The sequence below is a fragment of the Lates calcarifer genome, linkage group LG20 (assembly GCF_001640805.2).
Source record: "Lates calcarifer isolate ASB-BC8 linkage group LG20, TLL_Latcal_v3, whole genome shotgun sequence".
NCBI lineage: Eukaryota > Metazoa > Chordata > Actinopteri > Centropomidae > Lates > Lates calcarifer.
In genome coordinates, this window is record NC_066852.1 from 12,671,330 (window position 1) to 12,690,837 (window position 19,508).

Genomic DNA, 19,508 nt, shown 5'->3' on the forward strand with positions numbered 1-19,508 from the left:
TCAGATGTGAGTCTAAAGTCACAGCGGCTCAGTACTTATAGCACGCCTAACTCTCAACTGTGAGAACACTCTGGTCTCTGAGTACCTTTACTGATGCTGTCACCATGGTGTCATTTTCTGAATGAGTCTGAAACTAAAACTCTTATCTCTTATCTCACAAATGTGACAGCCAGTCATTGTTATTGTTGTGGTTTATGGAAAGACAAACACTCTTATCTCTCAATTAACCATCATTTAGTTGATTAATGATCTGCTTCGTGGTGTTTTCTCAGAAAGCATGAATGAGAGCGGCTGGTTGCTTTTAGATAATTTATGTACTGTATGCAAACATGAAATTGTTCTACGGAGAATGGGAGAAAGGTCATCTCTCTTTCCTCAAGGCAAATATTACATTATGCAATCAGGATCTGGCCTTTGAAGTAGAATAACAGCACCTCATGTGTCCATATAGCAGTCTAATATCAATCAGGCTTGAAAATGGCCATGCGACACATTTACTGGAGCCTGAAAACAAAGAATGCCTTTATTTTGGATACTGATTTGTCTCCATCAGACCAAGGCTGAGTTAGGCTGAAGAAAAAAAAAAAAGGAAAGAAAGGAAATGTGGCTTTACAGGCCTAATCATAGTCTCTAAGCTTTTGCCATCAGTGTGATGGATTAAGATTTGTGGTCCTGATAGGTATAATATTAACAACTATAAGGAGGCACAGAGAGGGAGAGATGGGTTGCTGTGCTGAAATTGCTCGTGCGGCGACGCGAAAGCTCGTTTTAAATTGCTCTGATTAAGAGGCAGGTGCGATTGGCTAAAAATGGTTTTGATTTCCTCTCGGGGGTGATGTAAGACACGTAGGGCCCGCTTGAACGCGAGTAACCCCGGCTGTTTTACCGAAAATAACCCGGGCACTGCAGCATCAGCACCAGGCAGCTGCGCAGGTGCGGCCTTTAAAGAGACAGAGGGAACTGAAATTTCACCAAAACCTTCCCCATGTTTTACACCGAGTGCCACTGGCAGCAGTGTAATGACAGCGGGTTTGTCATCAGTACTGTGTGTGTGTGTGTGTGTGTGTGTGTGTGTGGTGGTGGTGGTGGGGGGGGTATTTATAAAACTCTTACTCACAGCAGAGTTTCATTCCATTTTCATTGCATTAATCCTATTTCTCTTATTTCCCCAGGGGTAACATCCCAAAGTAGTCCCAGAATAGAAAATGGAATACTTAAAATGTTTAAACTGGCATCAGAGAAGCTAATTTAATGAGGAAAGCTCTGCAGTCAATCTGATCTGAATACATTTAATTAACTGTGAAGTAATTCCAACTTTTAGGTCATTGCCCCAGCCTTTAATCGCCGTAATATCCTTAAAATGTTATTTTAGGAATTCAAAATGTGTCTTATAAACTAATGTACTGTGCGTGTGCTGCTTTTAAAACACTGCATGTGCTATATTTATTTTTTCCTCTATGCTGAGTTGTCTTCACTCATCCTAAAACATGGGGTCAGAATGAGGATGAGGAGGAAACAATCAAAACCAAAACAGTGTTTTGTTTTGTTTTTTCCACCAGTAGCATCCTGCCAGCAACGCCCTGTATCCCAGACCGGCGTGCGTACCACACAGACGCACTAACCGGTAAGAGGATAACGGCGGCTGTTACATCGAGCTGCTGCTGATGATGATGCTGATGCTGCTGCTGCTGAAGCATCTGCAGCACTGTTTGCCTGTTTGTTTTGTTTGATTCCAGATGTCAGGGGCTGATAATTGTCATCAACACCGCTGCTGAAGATGTGCGTGAGTATTTTGATGCGAGTTCGAGACGGATGGATTTAACGGAAGGAATAATCCTACCGAGGGAAAAAGGAAAAAACATGACAGGCATCCTGCTCCCCTGACGATTCTCTGGGATGCAGTCATAGTTTGAGGCCGGACATGGTTTTAATCTCAGGAGTTGCTGTAGTGGATGCGGGATGATGTGCGCCGCACCCCGAGAGATAGTACTGGTAAGGAGGATAACACAGCTCGGCCCCTAAATGCCTCACAACCGATCCGGATTTTTCCTGGACTGTGGCGCACAGTGAGCATCTTGTTGTTTTTGGCTGACTGGGACTGTGGGTTTTTTTTTTTTTTTTAATGTGTGGCGGGGAGGACGTTCTGATGTGGAGGAATTGCGCTGTTTTGTCTGAGAGGATCATCTGAACACTGTTACTCATACCCAGAGAGGAGAACCAGGGCACAGCTGCTCACCTGGTCATTTCTATACACAAGTATGTCCAATGCGTGCGTGCGTGTGTGCATGTGCATGTGCGATGCAACACACTGTAGGACTGACTGGTGAAGCCACTGTAAAGCTGCTGTAAAGACGTCCTCACAACAGGCTCTCTCTCTCTCTCTCTCTCTTTTTTTTTTTTTTTGACTCATCTACCTTATGGAAAAGTCACTTGTCTCCCACTGATGTGTCATTTTCCAGCTTTAATAGTGTCTCATGTTGTCACCTTCATCCGTTTGTTGCTAACAGGTGCTTTGTGAAGAGCCGGGAGCATCTCCTCACCAGTGCAGAGCACAGAATCACCACACCACTGCAAAGCCATAGAGATACATTTAATAACCATATTTCATCCCCTCAGGAGACTTTTACTGGGTGTGCTCACGTGTTCTGGCTTTGGGGCCGCACACGACACAACATGGAGGCCTTCATCTGACTGAGAGACCATTAAAGTCTGTCAGTGTTTTACAGAGCTTATATGCAGGCTGGTAATGGAAATTCACTAATGGCAGGATGATCAATAGAAGCCACGGTCAATTTTCTTCACTCGTCCTCTTCACATAAGGATATTTTATTACACATAGAGTGGGTCATGGATAGTAGACAGTAGGTGGAGAGTACTATAAGACTACCGGGAAGTCATTGCATGGTGGCACTGGATGTTTGCACACAGTGATTATGTGTACACATATATGTGTTTTGTTTAGGAGAGTTATTAACATACATTTGATGATGCTGATTTTTAGCCCGTGTGACAGGTTCTATCTGGTCCACGGTGTGGTCCTCGCAACTATTTGTCACAGTATCGTATTTGTCAGCATTTACTACGTAACCTTGTTTTTGACATGTTTCTTTCTTGTTTCTGATCTTTTATGAGGATAAATGTGACTTAACTAATCACACCTTTGTGGGAGATGGCTGGGTGGATGAACTGTGAACAAACTGCAGCTTCAGTAATTCATTTCCGGCCCTAACAGACATTGTTTTTGTGTGTGTATCTGTTTGTCACCATGTGCTGTTTCCTTCATTTATTCACTCAGACACAGTCCTAAAGCTGTTTCTTTGGAGAAGTAGTGATCCTAATGCCAATTTCAGGTCTGCATGTACATAAAACAGGCAGCTTAAGCTGTTTCTTAAGTATTTGCACAGAATCATTTTGTTTTGGATGTTAGATATTAGCAGTGCTCTTTTATTACTCCTTCTTCCTTGCTGGGTACAAAGATTGAAAAGACAATTGTCAGTTCAATGTATTGGATTATGTGTCCCTCATCACAAAATACCAATCTACCCAACTCAACCAAAGCTGTTCAGACAATAGTATTGGCTGACATTAGCTTAGCTATAACAGAGCTGACAAGCACACCAGTCAATAAGTTACACAGACTTGCAAAAGATATGTGTGAGGCCATTTAGGAACCATGCAGATAATACATGATTTATCTTCCAGAGGTTTTGATCAGCATATCATATCATCATCATTCACTTGAATAATCAGTCACCACATTAGTCTGAATCAGTCTGAGGTAGCTACGTGTTGCTGTATGTAAGAAAACAGTATTAGTTATCAAGTAAGTTTTGTATTAATACTCCAACTCCAGAGCTTAAATGCATTAATAAATAATTATTAATAAATAGAAAAGAACTTCCCAGATATTCTCTCCAATATAAATTTTTTATATTATAAACCATTACACTGTGCATTTATGATATTTTTAGTTTCACCTTCAACTTGACTATGCTTCCATTAAAGAGAGAGCAGAAAAAGCACAGTTCAGTTACAGTAAAACAGAGTCAGGCCATTAGTTTGCTCACAGCATTTCAATATGACCATTTATAAACCTGTAGCTGATAATTACATGGTTTTTTATTTACAGCTGGAATGATAATCTAAATTTGGCCACTTGATTAACTTTTGAAAAGTAATTTGAATCATGCACTTAATCCTCTTAATTCATTTCATTTAGCACTGGAGTGTTTTGTGTTAAATATTGACTGACTTTTACCTAATTAATGAAGTAACAGCGACATGATGTCCTGACATATTTTGTGTACTGATAACAGGGAAACAATGTGTTGTTTCAGTTTCAGATCATTGGAGAGCTAATGGATCAGCAGGCACTAGATGGTTTACCAGACACTTCAGACAGACAGTCTAGGAGGAAATTTATGTGAATCAGCAGTATAAGCGTGCTGCAGGACTGAAACCAGATCCCAGCTCCTCACACTCACAATCTCATTCCCCTCAAACAGCCAGTCCATAGAATAAACAGTAATCAGATCATGTGCAGCACCTGTTTTAAGATGATGCCTGCACTAGTCCAAAAATTAGGCCTACAGCACACTTTGGTGTCCACTCGTCTGCTGAGGTCAGTCAACTAGCTAGACGACAATCATCTGGTTTATAGCAGCGTTTGTCAGGATTCTTATATTATTTCTAACTACATCTCTATAGCACTTGATATGAGAACCCTGAGAGTCAGCTATTCATTTTATAGTTTATCTTTTTTTTTATATAGAATAAGTCACTGAAGCCTAATTAACCATTCTCTTGCATTTCCATGTGTTACAAATTTCTAAAGGAAATGTACTTTAAATTATTTTGATGTTTGGGAAGTTTTTGATCTTTGACGTAATTCATTTAATTGATTTTTTTCAGATGAAAAATTGTGTTTGAGGATATGTAAAAATGTATAAATATGAAGCAGGATCGAAAACAAAGAATGAATCATCTGAAGCAGGAGACTTAAAAACAATTTAAAAATTCAACATGTCTGTCCTCTGTTGCAGCCTTTCAGTATGGCTGAGAAGACGCTGGAGCAGGGTACGGTCAGCATCCCCATGGAGGAGACCAAACTCCCTGGTGGGGCACCTCAGGAGGCGCCACTGCTCACCCACCTGAAAAAAGTGGAGAACCACATCACTGAGGCCCAGCGCTTTTCCCACCTCCCACGCCGCTCCGCTGTGGACCTGGAGTTCAATGAGCTCTCCTACACCATCCGCGAGGGTCCCTGGTGGAGGAGGAGAGGTACTGCAAGCTCGATTCACATAGTAACCATGATGGATGAGCAAGCGAGCACCACCCATGACGATCAATATCTGGAGTGCAGAAATTTCAAGGGAGGCATTTAAAAGCCTCTGTGACATTTAAGAAAAATACATTTTCCTCAGTGTTATGCTGTCTCTCAAGAGTTGCTCTATTGTTCTGACACATGTAGCCCAGCCCAGTCCTTCACACACACACACACACACATACTTGCAGGGTCCCTCCATGTTGTAGCAGCCAGTGTTCCTGTAAGCTTTGCTTCGCTCAGCAGAGTTTAGACATAGTAAATAATTTACACTTGCAGGTTGGCACACTGCTCGCCTCTCTTCTCCCTGTGTTGTCTGTCGGTAGGCGGTGGCAGTGAGTCAGGCCCACGATTGATCTGCTCATGAAATATGGACTGCATTTAAACTCACTGCCCTTATTAATAATACGTCTTTGTTTTTGGTCATCTCTGCTTGTCAACTCACCACCCTCAGTAAACGAGAATGTTTAGCTGCTTTTGCAAGGCTCGGTGTATTTAGCAGGGTGGGGATGGGAGGGGTGGGGGTAACCTTACAGGGGAGGCCCTGCATATGATGAATTGTAGGTTGTCGTGTGTTATTTTCAGCCTTGTGTAATATTGATGTCCATTATGAAAGCCAGGCAGGGGGAGTGTTTGTTGTTCTACTGTGAAACCTGAACGTATGGAGAGAATCAGGGCTAGAAACAGGAACAGGGAGGAGGAATCCTGTGCAGTGGGAATCTTGTTTGGGGCTCTGATGCGCATGCTTTTTCATAAGTAGTCCCATCCAAATCAACCCATGGTTTCTGCTTTTGTTTGTATTGTCTCTTCAGGGTGCCTGCCTCAGTTCATCAGGCTGATGATGTGTGAACAGGAGGTGTCTCGGCTTTTACTAATTAAGCGGTACCTTTGATGAGGAAGCTTGCTTGCCATTTTGCTCTTTATCCAATCTCACTGAACCTCCTTGTCGTATACATCCTGCTCCTCATACCACCTGTCTGCGTCCCCAGTCACCTCCAACACTCACGTAAAATAACAAGCCACACCTAATTTGTGAGTTGCTGATATTTGACATATGCTGTTATTCATTCTGAGGGGCTTCCTGGTGTTTTTTTGTCTAATTTAACAAGCTGCTTAGAGCTGACTCTCTGCAGTCCCTGTCTTATATCCTTAACACTGTTGTTCTGCTGTTTGCTGCTGTGATGATTTCTCCTCAGAAAAACATACTATTTTTTGTATTTTTTTTCCACTGAATTATATTATATGTGATTACACTGCAGGCAGGAAGGAAAGAAGAGAAAAAGGATGATTTGCAGCACTACCCATGAGCCTTAATCGATGATGTCATGTGTAAATTAATGTGTTTTAGTCTTTGAGTCACTGACAAAGTACTTATGAGTCATTTCTTAAAACGGTTGTGACGAACAGGTAGAGATTACGAAGAGAAGTCTATGACTGATAATAAATTAACAGGAAGATCCTGTAAATGCAGAAAATGTAGAGTTGTATCATTTATTGTAAAAGGGATCAGGAAGGTTAGGTGATGTATGGGCTGCCCTCTGTCTGCATTTGTTATTGCAGGCTCTTCTTGTCGAGGGCAGCCATTTATCCCTGCTAGGATGAGGCCACTGTGAACTGCTTTCATGTTGAGGGTATTCTCCTCCCGAGGGAGATAACTGGTGAAACACTAGCCCAGCAATGAAAGGGGAAGGGCAGGAGGGGAGGGAGAGCAGGGAAATGTTTACATGCCTCTGGGTCATTTCAGCTCTGCATTTTGTTATTTATCGCAGCTGCTGTATCTGCACATGCATTGATGATGTGAGTTTATTAGTAGGAAAAGCAGTGTTGTCATCTTACAGAGATAAAATCACAGCTTATACTTAGCATGCTCCATATATGCTTCCTATAGACCATTCTTTAAAATACATGCAATCAGATTTATGACTGTGATGCAAAGTAATCCATGCTGCTTCACAACTAACATGCCCTTATTTTTTTTACTGTGGAATGGTAATGAAAATGTATGATTATGTTTAATCTGATTTGAGTCTGTACATGCAACTCATGTGATGTGTTGCAGTCTTGTGTTTGCTTTTGTATTGATCCTGCTTTGTTATAGACTGCATGTTCCGACAAGGGTAAAACTGAAGTCAGAAGTAATGCACTGTATTGCATCTGCATGTATTTGCCAGATGAAAAATGGTAGCAGTTTATGCAGAGTCTGTTATCTACCAAATGCCTTCATGTGAGGGTGATGGACCTCTATGAAATAACCAAGGACATCAAACAGATCTCACAGCTACATTTTCTTTGCACACAATTTCACAAAATGGAGAAATTAGCTTCATTATGTCCAAAACAGCTACACACTTGTTACAATTTCCCCCAATTGTTCAAATTTGCTGTAGCTGGGTTGATTAATGCAGTTATGTGTAGTTGAAATAGTTTAACTTAAAGAAGAACCCCACTGATGTTACACATCAATGTCTGTTTGCAGGTGTTGGAAAGTAGTACTATTGCATATGTAAACCTGCAAGGAGTCTCATGAATTCCCCCAATGCCTCAAGCCATGTCACTTGAGTCAGTGTCAAATCTCCTACTGGACTATTGGTGCTCAAGTTCTATTGTGGATAATGTAGACAATGCACAGACAATGTCTCAATGCGCTCCTGTAACACTCAACGGTTTTCTAAAAGTGAGTGGAGTTTTAAACACACATTGTCATGTGCACATGGCTGCATTTTATTCAGGTTTTTATTCTGCTGTGTTGAAATGAATTTTGTCATCCAACAGTGCAATACCTGCCTGACTGTGTAGGTTAAATTATGGTTAATAAAACAAGATAAATACAGAGTATGCAAATGAAAAACAGGTACTCATCTTCTCATTGCATCCCAGCAAATTTTGATTGAACAGCCTAAACACCAGAGTTTGTGTAGATAACTCCTTTGAGATTGGACATTAGAATATTTAGATAAGATTGTACTAAAGACGTCAACTTTGATTAAATGTGAGGGAAAAGTAATCATTTTTCCTCGGATCATGCTGGTTTATAGAAACATTATTTTCCTGGTGTGATAACTGAGTTGTCATTTATGTCATGGGCTCCAGTTGGTAGCGTGTGATGACCCTACCTCATCCATGCCTCATAATAATTTGTCTAACAATTACTTTGAAATTACCTGTGAGATCAGGCTGGAAACTCTTGAGTATACTGTCACAAGCTGTTATATCTGTGTGTGTCTTTGCGGTGTCCGGAGTGGACAGCGAGGTGAGTTACACACTCTGTGGCTCTCAGGAGACCGGGTGATCAGGATCTAGCTGCAGCCTCGAACAGATAAGACCATTACTATGCGCGACCTACAGCGCAGGGTTAGATCATCAGTATGCACCACATGCCAGAGCGGGGCTGCTTCTCTGACAGCAGGCTGCTCTGCTGTCTGAGTGGAGCTGTCTGATGTAATAACATTGCGAGGGAAGAGGGGAGCACTGCCATTAGGCTACTTTACTCATAGAGTGAAGGTTTAAGGGGGCTGGACGCTCTGCTGAGACCCTAATTACATAGCTCGAGACAGGAAGAACTGTCCCTGCAGACACTGAGGAGATGGGTGAGGCAGGGGAGACAGAGGTGACAACGAGGCACAATACTTAATGGCCCTTTTTAACTTTCCATATCTGGAAGCTTTCAGAATCTATGTCAGCTCTAAAACGGGTTGTTTTACTATTTCCACTGAGCTTTGAAAGCCACAAAGGTCGGAAAATGCGTCATGAAAAAAAAAACTCAGCCATCTTCATTAGCAAGCCACACCACTAACCATTTTTAAAGTCGCTGCAGGGAAGTAATGTCTGTGGTTTTTCTGTTGGCGCCACCAAAGGCATCATAATCCTAATTCTATCTGTGATATTGTTTTGTTGTTGTTTTCACTGCATTGTTCGGCTGCACACCTGACACCCAGCTCTCCTTAAATCTTCAGATTTTTACTTTTTCATTCTTCACAGCCAACTTCACTTTTCACTCTTTCTTTTCCCAAGACACTGATATCAGCTTGCACATCTTTGTCTAACTTCTTAGTATTTTTTAAATGGCTGTAGTTGGGGGTAGCCTGCCAGTGAGGATAATGTTTATATATGTGACACACACATTTGCTTGACCACTTAACACCGACAGCACTGCTACCTCTGCCTGAGGGTTCCTGGTATTCAGATTCAGTAGCCTGTGTCTTCCCCCCGCTGGGGTGAAATTAGGCTTGCTGTCTGCATAACTGTCCATAGAAACAATTTAAGAATCAGTGAACTGAGCTCAGTGAAGCATGGGTCAGTAAGTTCCTGGAAACAAGCCATTAGACTGAACCAGAATTGCTATTCACTGTCCCTGGTTCACGTTGTCACCGGAGTTCATACAGGCATTATTAAAGTGAGCAGACTGCTAATTGACCGAGCAGATGGACCATTGCTGTAAATTACCTCATGATAAAGGCAAACTGAATACAGAAAGTAAAATAGGTTTGTGTCAGCCCAAATTTTCAGTTGATATTCTGAAGAGCACATGTTAGTCCTTGTTCTGCTTACATATTTATTTATTTGGGTTTTCTACAACTAATTTTCCACAACGTACAGAAGAAACTTGTATATAAATAAACTAGAAATGTGATAGTTGACCGGCTCTCTGTACAACATACATTCAGTGACATGTTTACACTTGCTACACATTTTATTTATGTCATAAAAATATGTATGTAAACCTAAGTAGTAAAAGTAAGATGTCCGAGAATGATTGATAAGAATGTCAGACCAATTACAGCAATATAAATAACTGACTATTTTCTTCTTTGTCAGGTTACAAAGCCCTCCTCAAGTGTCTGTCAGGAAGATTCAACAGCAGAGAGCTGATTGGCATCATGGGGCCCTCTGGAGCTGGGAAATCCACTCTGATGAATATTCTGGCGGGTTACAGGTGAGATTGTATGGGAGGCTTGTGCAGATCCCTGACCAGCTTTTATTCTCTTATGTATTTGTTCAATGTAATACTTCTGATTTAATCTAGTGTTCAGAAAATGGCTGCAATACTATTTTGTTTTCTGTTCGGAAACAGGGAGACGGGCATGAAGGGCCAGATCCTGGTGAACGGCCGACCGAGGGACCTGAGGACCTTCAGGAAGATGTCCTGCTACATCATGCAGGATGACATGCTGCTGCCACACCTCACTACGAGGGAGGCCATGATGGTGAGGTCATAAAAAAAAAACCTCCAGACACCTCATTTAATCCTGTTATTCAGTAATAATGTGTTGAATTCTCCCTGTCTTTCAGGTTTCTGCCAATCTAAAGCTGAATGAGAGCATACAGGTCAAAAAAGAACTTGTAAGTATAAATATATGGATGGCATTACAATATTACATACATCATTAGTTGTCAGCCAGGGGCAGACAAGATGTAAATTTGTCACATTCATCTGTTTGTGTCCAAGGTGGATGAGATCCTGACTGCCCTAGGTCTTCAGGAGTGTGCTCAGACACGCACCAACTCTCTCTCTGGGGGTCAGTGTAAACGACTGGCCATCGCCCTCGAGCTGGTCAACAATCCTCCTGTCATGTTCTTTGATGAGCCCACCAGGTAGGAATTCACTCAGACTAATTTGAATCTGTGTCCTCTCAATATAAATCCAGACTAAACAGTGTATCTGTCTCTCTGGTTTTCTGTCTCACCTTGTTTCCAAATCCCAGTGGTCTGGACAGTGCGTCCTGCTTCCAGGTCGTTTCCCTCATGAAGTCTCTGGCTCAGGGAGGACGGACAATCATCTGCACCATTCATCAGCCCAGTGCCAAGCTCTTTGAGATGTTTGATAAGGTAAGTCGAGTGCTTATCGTGCTGGACACGTCTAGCCTTCCATTAGTTGCTGCTCAGACCAGGACACAATAAGTTACCATGATTCATTTTGTCCAGCTGATGAGCAGCGCAGCAGTCGATATCTATGTTGTTTTGTCAGTTGTTCATATATTATTCAAGGAGTCAGTGTGTTGGAAAATATGTTGATTACTCTGTACCTGTGTTCTTCTTCCACCAGCTGTACATCCTCAGTCAGGGTCAGTGCATATACAAGGGCACAGTCCCTTACCTCATCCCTTATCTGAAGAACCTGGGCCTCCACTGCCCGACGTATCACAACCCTGCTGATTTCAGTAAGTCCAACATCCCTCCCTGTGTGTGCGCGCAGGCACGCGTGTGTTTGTTCTTACTAGCTTGTCCTCTCTGTTTCCAGTCATTGAGGTGGCGTCAGGGGAGTACGGGGACCTGAACCCAGTGCTGTTCGAGGCTGTCCAGGGTGGACTGTGCTCAGAGGAGGGCAAGAAGAACTCCAAAAGTGACTCCTCCTGTCCCTCTCAGTGTCACAGTGTAAGTGATACTAGCCCCCTCACCTGGCACCACACCGTTATGTCACATATGTAAAGAGGTCAAAGCCAAACAACTGCAGAGCACTGAAAATATTACTGATCTCAAAAGATTGTTTTATTACAGGAAATCACATTATCATTTCCCTTCAGTGGTTTCTGATCGATTAACTGCATCGATTAAACAAGCGCAACATGAAAGATCTAGGCAACACATTCCAGATCCACACAGTGTGTTAGAGATTATAAATATTCCCCTCATTTAACAAATTTTAATGAAGTAGTGTTGGTTGTGTCCATTTTGCTCAACTGAATCTCAAAAAGTTATAACAGCTTTAAAAAAAAAAAAGAAAAGAAAAATCTAATTAAATATCTGTTCATCCACTCCATCGATCTGTCTCCTCTGCTTCTCCAAGCCTCATCTCACTCTCTTTTCTTTCTCAGCCCCATAAGTTACTTTTGATGAGAGCATCAGCAAAATGCTAAAACTGTAAATGTAAACCACGAAGAGCACTCTGTTATAACATTACTCCTATACTATGACTGGTGTAGTTTTGGCCTTCTGCTCCTTTAGTTTATTGATTTTTACTGTTGCCCTTTCTGACTTCTTATGGACTTTTCTGTGTAGGCATCAGCCAGTAACTTTTACCACAGATAAAGAGATCATGATAACTTCTACTCTTATATACAGTGTGTCTGTCTTCATCTTCATTTTCTGACTATTGCCTCCAAACGTTCACCTTCTTTGATCACATGATTTAACATGTACAAATATTGTAGTAGATGGTACTGAATCATAGTAATGTTCTGCATTAACTCCTCAGCTTCCAATTAAAAAATATGCCAGCGTCCATCACCTGGTTTTAATGAATGTATGGACAAAAATCATATCTGAACTGACTTTTCAGTACTGTTTAATATATGAGGCAAGAGCAGCTGCCGATAGCTTAGCTCAGCACAACCTGAGCAAATAGTTTGGTACAAACGTAAAATGATCAAATAAATTCAGACTATTTGCATTCTTCTACTGTTTATTTAGTAGATTTAGTTTGGAGCATGGCTGTAGGATAATTCCTTGTATCTGTGTGCACAATACAACTGACCCTGTCACTCTCACTGTTTTTCCACAGGACACGGGGACCCTTGAGAAGCATAGCTTTGCCACCAGTACATTCACACAGTTCTGCATCCTCTTCAAAAGAACCTTCGTTACAATATGCAGGGACATGGTAAAACAATTACTGCACAAATAATTCCTGTGACTTCCTGTGAACTCAGATTGCAACAAGAAAAAACAAGGCTAAATTGATACTTGATATCGATTAAGTTGTGTTGATGTTGTGTGTTTTTTGTTTTCTTTTAAGGTGCTGACCCACCTCAGGGTGATGTCCCATCTGTGTATTGGAGTGCTGATTGGTCTGCTTTATCTCAAAATTGGAAATGATGCCAGCAAGGTCTTCAACAACACCGGTTTCCTCTTTTTCTCCATGCTGTTCCTCATGTTTGCTGCCCTGATGCCCACTGTCCTAACCTGTAAGATTTTAAGTCTCTGCCACTGATGTTGTTTTACTGGTTGAAATCGTTGAAAATATTTTAACACTGCTATTGTTCCACAGTTCCTCTGGAGATGTCTGTGTTTGTAAGGGAACATCTCAATTACTGGTACAGCCTGAAGGCCTATTACTTGGCCAAAACCATGGCTGACATACCGTTCCAGGTAATGTTTCAGTGATTTAATACTCTAATAATGATTTGGACATGTATTGATTAGAATTTTAATTAATGACAAAATCTCCTTCACAGGTGATTTGTCCCATCATGTACTGTAGTATAGTCTACTGGATGACTGAACAGCCACCAGAGGCAGGTCGCTACTTGCTCTTCATGGCCTTGTCCACATCCACAGCCCTGGTGGCCCAGTCCCTGGGTCTGCTTATAGGGGCTGCGTCGACATCTCTGCAGGTAGGTACACCTGCATACTTAAAGAATCTGCTTACGAGCTATTTCACTGAGCCAGTCTTTTCATATTAATACTGCTCATTTGTTCTACAGGTGGCAACCTTCGTGGGTCCAGTCACAGCTATACCTGTACTCCTCTTCTCTGGCTTTTTTGTCAATTTTGACACCATTCCCAAATACCTACAGTGGAGCTCTTATGTCTCTTACGTCAGGTACTGTCAGCTACTTTATTCTGCTCAGATTTCTAAGAGTTTAAACACTATCTTTAGACTTTTGACCTTTGTGTTCAGACTTTCCCTGATCTGAAATAATTCTCTTTAAATGCACTTGGGTTCATGAGGTTCTGTCTAAAATGTCCATTCTCAGGTATGGCTTTGAAGGGGTGATACTCTCTATCTATGGGATGAACCGGTCGGAGCTGGAGTGTCCAGGCTTGGTGTGTAAGTTCCAAAAGCCAGAGGAGGTCCTGCAGCTGCTGGACGTGGAGGACGCAAAGCTCTATGTGGACTTCATGGTGCTGGGGGTTTTCTTCCTGGTCCTCAGACTGGCTACTTACCTGGTCCTGCGCTACAAAGTCAAGTCAGAGCGTTAAGACGTCTGGAGGCAGCCACTGATGGATTCGGACGCTCATACATATCCCAGCAGTGTGAGATAGTAAGAAAACATGTAGTCTCTCTTTCTCTGTCTCTACTTCACATACATGTACAAAAACATACACAAATCCAGCACGTATGGTCATCCAAAAGCTGTGCTGCACCATTACCCAAACTGTACAGTATAATATTATCTTTAAAAAGGTTTGTTATTCGAGAAAAAGGAAAGTGTAGACTGTGAAGTATGGTGTTCCATCCCCTGCCCATTATTAGCTGTCCTCCAGGTAATAGTATTTCTCAGATCACCATTACCTTCCCATAATATTGTGTATCTGCACCATACATAAACAGAATACTCAACAAAGTAGCAGAAAGCATGTTTCATTGAACTGAGAAATTTGGATTTATTCCTATTTGGCTACACCAGGAAAAGTGCCACGTGAATAATGAACTAAAGCCTCCAGGTTTTATGGGGAGCCACAGTGCCCATCTTGGTGTCCAGTAACATGTAGCTTCTAAATCCAATGACCTAAAAAGGTAATCCAAGGTGCACTTCAGAATCCCGGTTAATTGATACTTCATTGGACAGTACCCATCAAGACACCCGAGGAGCAAGATTTCAAGATGGATACCCTCTTATTGCCATCAGGAAAAGAGACAACTGTCAGTGCCAGAAAACTTCTGTGTGGCTTCTCTCTCACCTGTAGGATCATCTTTCCATGCATCCTTACCAAGACACTGAACACGATGGCTTTTCTTCATGGAATACGACCTTAACAAAACCGACTGCCAGTGGATGACTTTCCTCACTTTCCATCTCCAGTGTGGATCATTTTCACAAGCCTCCTACCATTGACAGTGGTAGAACGTTTAGACGTGGATGAAATGTTTGTAAAACTGTCCAGCAGTGTGTCTTATACAAAGACTGATGTGGATTAACTGCCACAACCAGGCCTATGATTCCTTACTCGGTCCTTATTATAACACCGTTTCTTTCTCCTGTAACCGAGGAAGCATACAGTGGACTGGGAGCAAAATGTGAAAGCAACCATGACTGCTGTTTCCAGCCTATTGCAGTGAGCTTTCTTAATCATACTGGCTGCTCAGAGAGAAAGGTGTTTTAGGCAAAATGCAATAGCCTGTTCCGTGGTTTAAAAAAGGTGATGTTTATCTAATCTGTGTCACTCTTTTGACGCAATTCTTTGAACTGCTTGTTTCCACTCTTTAGCTGCCTCTTCCCTGAGCTACGAAAGGAAAATTGTCCCTTTTCCCCCTCTCCTTCTCTTTCTCTCTGCTTTGCTGCTGTCTGACAGATGTGTGTTGTCCAAAACAATGCTAGATACTTGAAATGCTGGCTGGGCAGTTTTTGTGCCTCTGAACTAGAATGATTTGAGTTTCCTCTGCTTCATTGTTTGCACATACACCTTATGTCAGCGAACATGCTGGGTCACACACACATACACACACACACACACACACACCCACACACACACACACAGTACATTTGTACAGAGACATAAATACACACACAAACGCACAGAAGCAAACACACAACATTCACCCTTGGCAATGTTTAGAAGAGCCTCTCCTTGTCACAGGGCAATGCAAATATTTTCCAATAGACTTGCTATGAAATATTTCTTACTCAAACTATGCTACTTAGTAATCCTTATTATAATGCATAAAATAATGTGAGTATATAATCAATGATTGTACAGTGGATATGTCATGCTGTAAACAACTGTACATTTGCACTTTTCAATGTATGTTTATTCTTTTTTTTAAATTATTTATTTGTATTTCATTTTGTTTTTATATATCTATGTGACGAGTGCTGCTTGAAAGTATTACGGGAAAACAGCAACTGAATGTTGCATGTTCACTTTAGGAATGAAATTTATGAAATATTAAATTTCAGAGTATAGCATACTGATTTTATTTCATCATCCAAATGTATGTATCCTGCCATGTTTGAGGAGATACAAATCCCCTGCTTTCTGCAGAACATTTTTAGAATATCTGGAATCAGGTGTGCGTCACTGGTTAAAAAAAAGAAAAGAAAAGAAAGAAAGAATCAGGAGTGTGAAGGTAACGTAGAAGGGTGTGAAATGTGCCAGATGGAAGATGGTGAGAATAAACAACAGTCAACCAAATGTATCGTTATGTAGCTGAAGAGACTGGCGTTCAGCTGGATCAGGGAGCAGGTCAGTTATCACAGATTTGCTGTGCTGTTGAGCAGGTGGAGACGTGGTGGAGATTCTGTCATTAACAGCAATAGTCAACATTGTGATGTTCAAATGTTATACCTCTCACTGCTGTGGCATTAGTAGATATTTATATGTTTTATATTAAGAACTTGATTTGAGTCTTTTTGTTCCTACCTGGTTTATTATGTGCAATAACCATCCAAAGGTGTTTTAACTCTATGAAATTTCATGAAGAAAAAAATGTGAGGCTACAATCTGATCTTTTTGTTTTAGTTTTGTCTTTGTTGCTTCTGTTTGGTAAAAGAGGTTAATTTGGTGGACATGTTTACTACATGATACTCTTAATGATTTAAGTAGAGAGGCAAAAGCAGTCTAATAACAGTTCTAGGTACTGTAGATGGGTGCTGGGTTAAGTTAAAGCCACTGGGTGGATATTGCCATTTTCATGTCAGATTCTGTAGAGATATTTGGTTCTCAAGTTCCTGCGGTAAAATTTGTAGCATGGGAAAAATGTCTCACCAAGTCAGTTTTAACTGCCAATGCAGCAGATATGTGTTTTAACCTTCCTCAAATTCTATCAAAAGCCATGAGTTGGTAGCAGGCCGGTGGGTATGAAAGGCAGAAGAAAAAAAAGAGAGAGAAACCTAACTGCAGAAAAGAAACCATTCCGAAGCAGGAACAAAGCAGGAATAATTAGCAGAGCTGAAGTCATTAACCAGTCTGGGAAAGTCTCGGCCTTAGGTCTGAGGGCCTGTGGTACCAAAGAAGAAAACAAATCATCCTTCCTCTGCTGCAAGACGTGAAATATAGTGAGTGAACTTCTCAATGAGATTATGTTGTGCTATGTTCTCATTAATTATCTGACCAAAGAAAGAGCTCTGAAAATACATTTACAATGTCTGTAGTAATTCAAAATCCCCTTAGACTTTCCTGATTTTTGGATTTTCGATCCTCCCTAAAACTGTTGTGCTTCTTGGGATTTGTTTTCCAATGTCCCCAGGTCAGAAAAGTTTATATTATTGACAGATATGATCTGGCTCCAGATGCTTAATATTTTATTCTGAATCAAATGTAATCCTGTGTAAACAGAGAAGGTCAGGAAAGTGATTGTGCGGGATGTAGCTGGTGAGCGTATTGTCAAATCACTCTCATTGATAATTTTATTTATCATGTCACGATTTCACCTGGTTGTCATAAGAAGCCACCTGACTTTAGCGCACTCTATCATGCATGGTAAATAATAATAGGCAGGTGAACCCTACAGAGCGCTGCAATGTATCTGATTGAAAACCAGTAGTGGAATGGAAGGCTGATTATCACAGATTGTTCTTTTTATTTTTTGTCTGATATGATTTGTTTATCATTTACAGTTTCACTTACAGTTTCTCAACTCAAAAAATGCAAGTTCTGTATACTGAACGCTGATCCAAGGATTATAATAAAGATTATTTATAACCTTTGCCCTCGCTCAGTGAGATGATTGGCTCAAACACTGTGAACACTTATTGTGGACAGAATAAGTCAAATGTAAAGAGAGGGTAATCTTTTAAAATGGAGAGCTGAGTATAAATAACGTAAAGAAGCAGAAAAATCAGCATGACCTCCACATTTTACAGCCCAAAGACACCATTGTCCTGATGATTGCAAGCACAGTATCTGCAGGCGAACATAATGCAGCATGATGAGAGTGCTTTACTGCTTCCACAAATGTACATAATGGCTTTATTCAGTGTGATGAAGCAGTTTAGTCATAATGTATATTAAAATGAGATATCTGAACAAAAGCTTAGAGCAAGTGACAAGATTTGGATTCATTGCCTCAATTACACTGGTGCACTCCAACATCTAAAAAACATATCGCTGGAATGGGTCAGGCTAGAAAGCTAGTTTTCATTCTTGGGTCTTAAATTACTTCCATCATAATAGGTGAGGAAAACATTTTTAAAATAGCTTAGGGTGTTGCAGCAGCAGCAGTAGAGAAGTCAGTGGGGAAAAATGAAAACATCAAACAAATATTAAATGATTACTTATTTAATGAACTGTTTTCATGGTTGTTATTCAGACTCAGATCCCATGTGGTCTAACTAATGTGTAAATCTCCATTTAGATACATGTTGGAGACACATTGTGAATAAAGCCTGTTTTTACCCTTGAGGCTGGGTTAGTTTGTAGACAACAGGGACCCCTGCTGGAAAGAAATATACACCATTGTTCCTTGAAAGATGCAGGATGTCTTAATATTATCATTGCATGTGATTACATATCACACAGTCTCTTCGCAGTTCTGTGTATGAACATTAATATATGAGACCTCAGTTAATCTTGACATTACCAAACATGTTTTCTTTACTCATACCCCTGTTAATATAACCTGAATCCAGCAATTTGAAAACACACAGAACACTGCAAACTACAGCTCAAACCATATGGCTCAACTGAGAATAGGGGGGCAGTTAGGTACTGTGCATGCATTTAGAAGTTGATGCAGGTGCTCATAATACTGGAGTCACTTCAGGTAACTACTCTTTTGCAAGTGCACTGCATTTTAATATACTTTAATACTGGTTAAAAACCAGAGGTGAAGGCTCTTAGGGATGTGATATTACAAGCTTGGCCTGAGTACAATGCGACAAACCGGGCCCTGTCATACCAGAGGACCAAGTACCAGGGGCTGAATAATTCTCACTATGGTGAAAAGGCTTAGTTTCTTCTCTTAGTTTCAGTAGCAAGACCATAAGGAGCTGACTTTGACAATATACTTGAAAAACACTTGTATTTGTTGGTAAGTAATTCTACTCACTTAGTAAAATGTTTCTCAGATCACCATTACCTTCCCATAATATTGAGTATCTGCAGCAGTATGTAACAATAATTCCTAATAATATACTTGACAGTATAATGGATTGATGGATGGATTAATAAACTAAAAAGTAACAACTTTACCTGAATGTTAATTTTACATAAGGTCAGAGGTGTGGAAGAACAGTACTGAGAGCTTCTGCTAAAATCACATTCAGTGCAAAAACCTTTTAAGTACTGTTACCCTCTAAGGGCAATA

At 40.9% G+C, this 19,508-nt stretch overlaps 1 protein-coding gene across 1 annotated transcript; it reads left to right on the top strand.

Annotated features, from left to right (window-relative positions):
• Positions 1-1,583: 1,583 nt before the first annotated feature.
• On the top strand, positions 1,584-17,910 carry abcg4a (ATP-binding cassette, sub-family G (WHITE), member 4a). The gene is made up of 15 exons (XM_018692184.2): positions 1,584-2,256; positions 5,043-5,280; positions 10,139-10,256; positions 10,395-10,527; positions 10,613-10,663; positions 10,770-10,915; positions 11,026-11,149; positions 11,367-11,481; positions 11,562-11,695; positions 12,822-12,920; positions 13,056-13,224; positions 13,308-13,408; positions 13,495-13,653; positions 13,744-13,862; positions 14,017-17,910. Exons 2-15 carry the CDS (start codon positions 5,052-5,054, stop codon positions 14,240-14,242), a joined length of 1,923 nt encoding a protein of 640 aa, XP_018547700.1. The 5' UTR covers positions 1,584-2,256; positions 5,043-5,051; the 3' UTR covers positions 14,243-17,910.
• The last annotated feature ends 1,598 nt before the right edge of the window (positions 17,911-19,508 follow it).

What these genes read in the sequence shown, in the direction of transcription:
- abcg4a (XM_018692184.2), top strand. Translation starts at nt 5,052, where the DNA reads ATGGCTGAGAAGACGCTGGAGCAGGGTACGGTCAGCATCCCCATGGAG. An exon ending in TACAGGTCAAAAAAGAACTT is followed by an intron (nt 10,664 to 10,769) that starts GTAAGTATAAAT and finishes TTTGTGTCCAAG; the next exon opens with GTGGATGAGATCCTGACTGC. An exon ending in GATGCCCACTGTCCTAACCT is followed by an intron (nt 13,225 to 13,307) that starts GTAAGATTTTAA and finishes ATTGTTCCACAG; the next exon opens with TTCCTCTGGAGATGTCTGTG.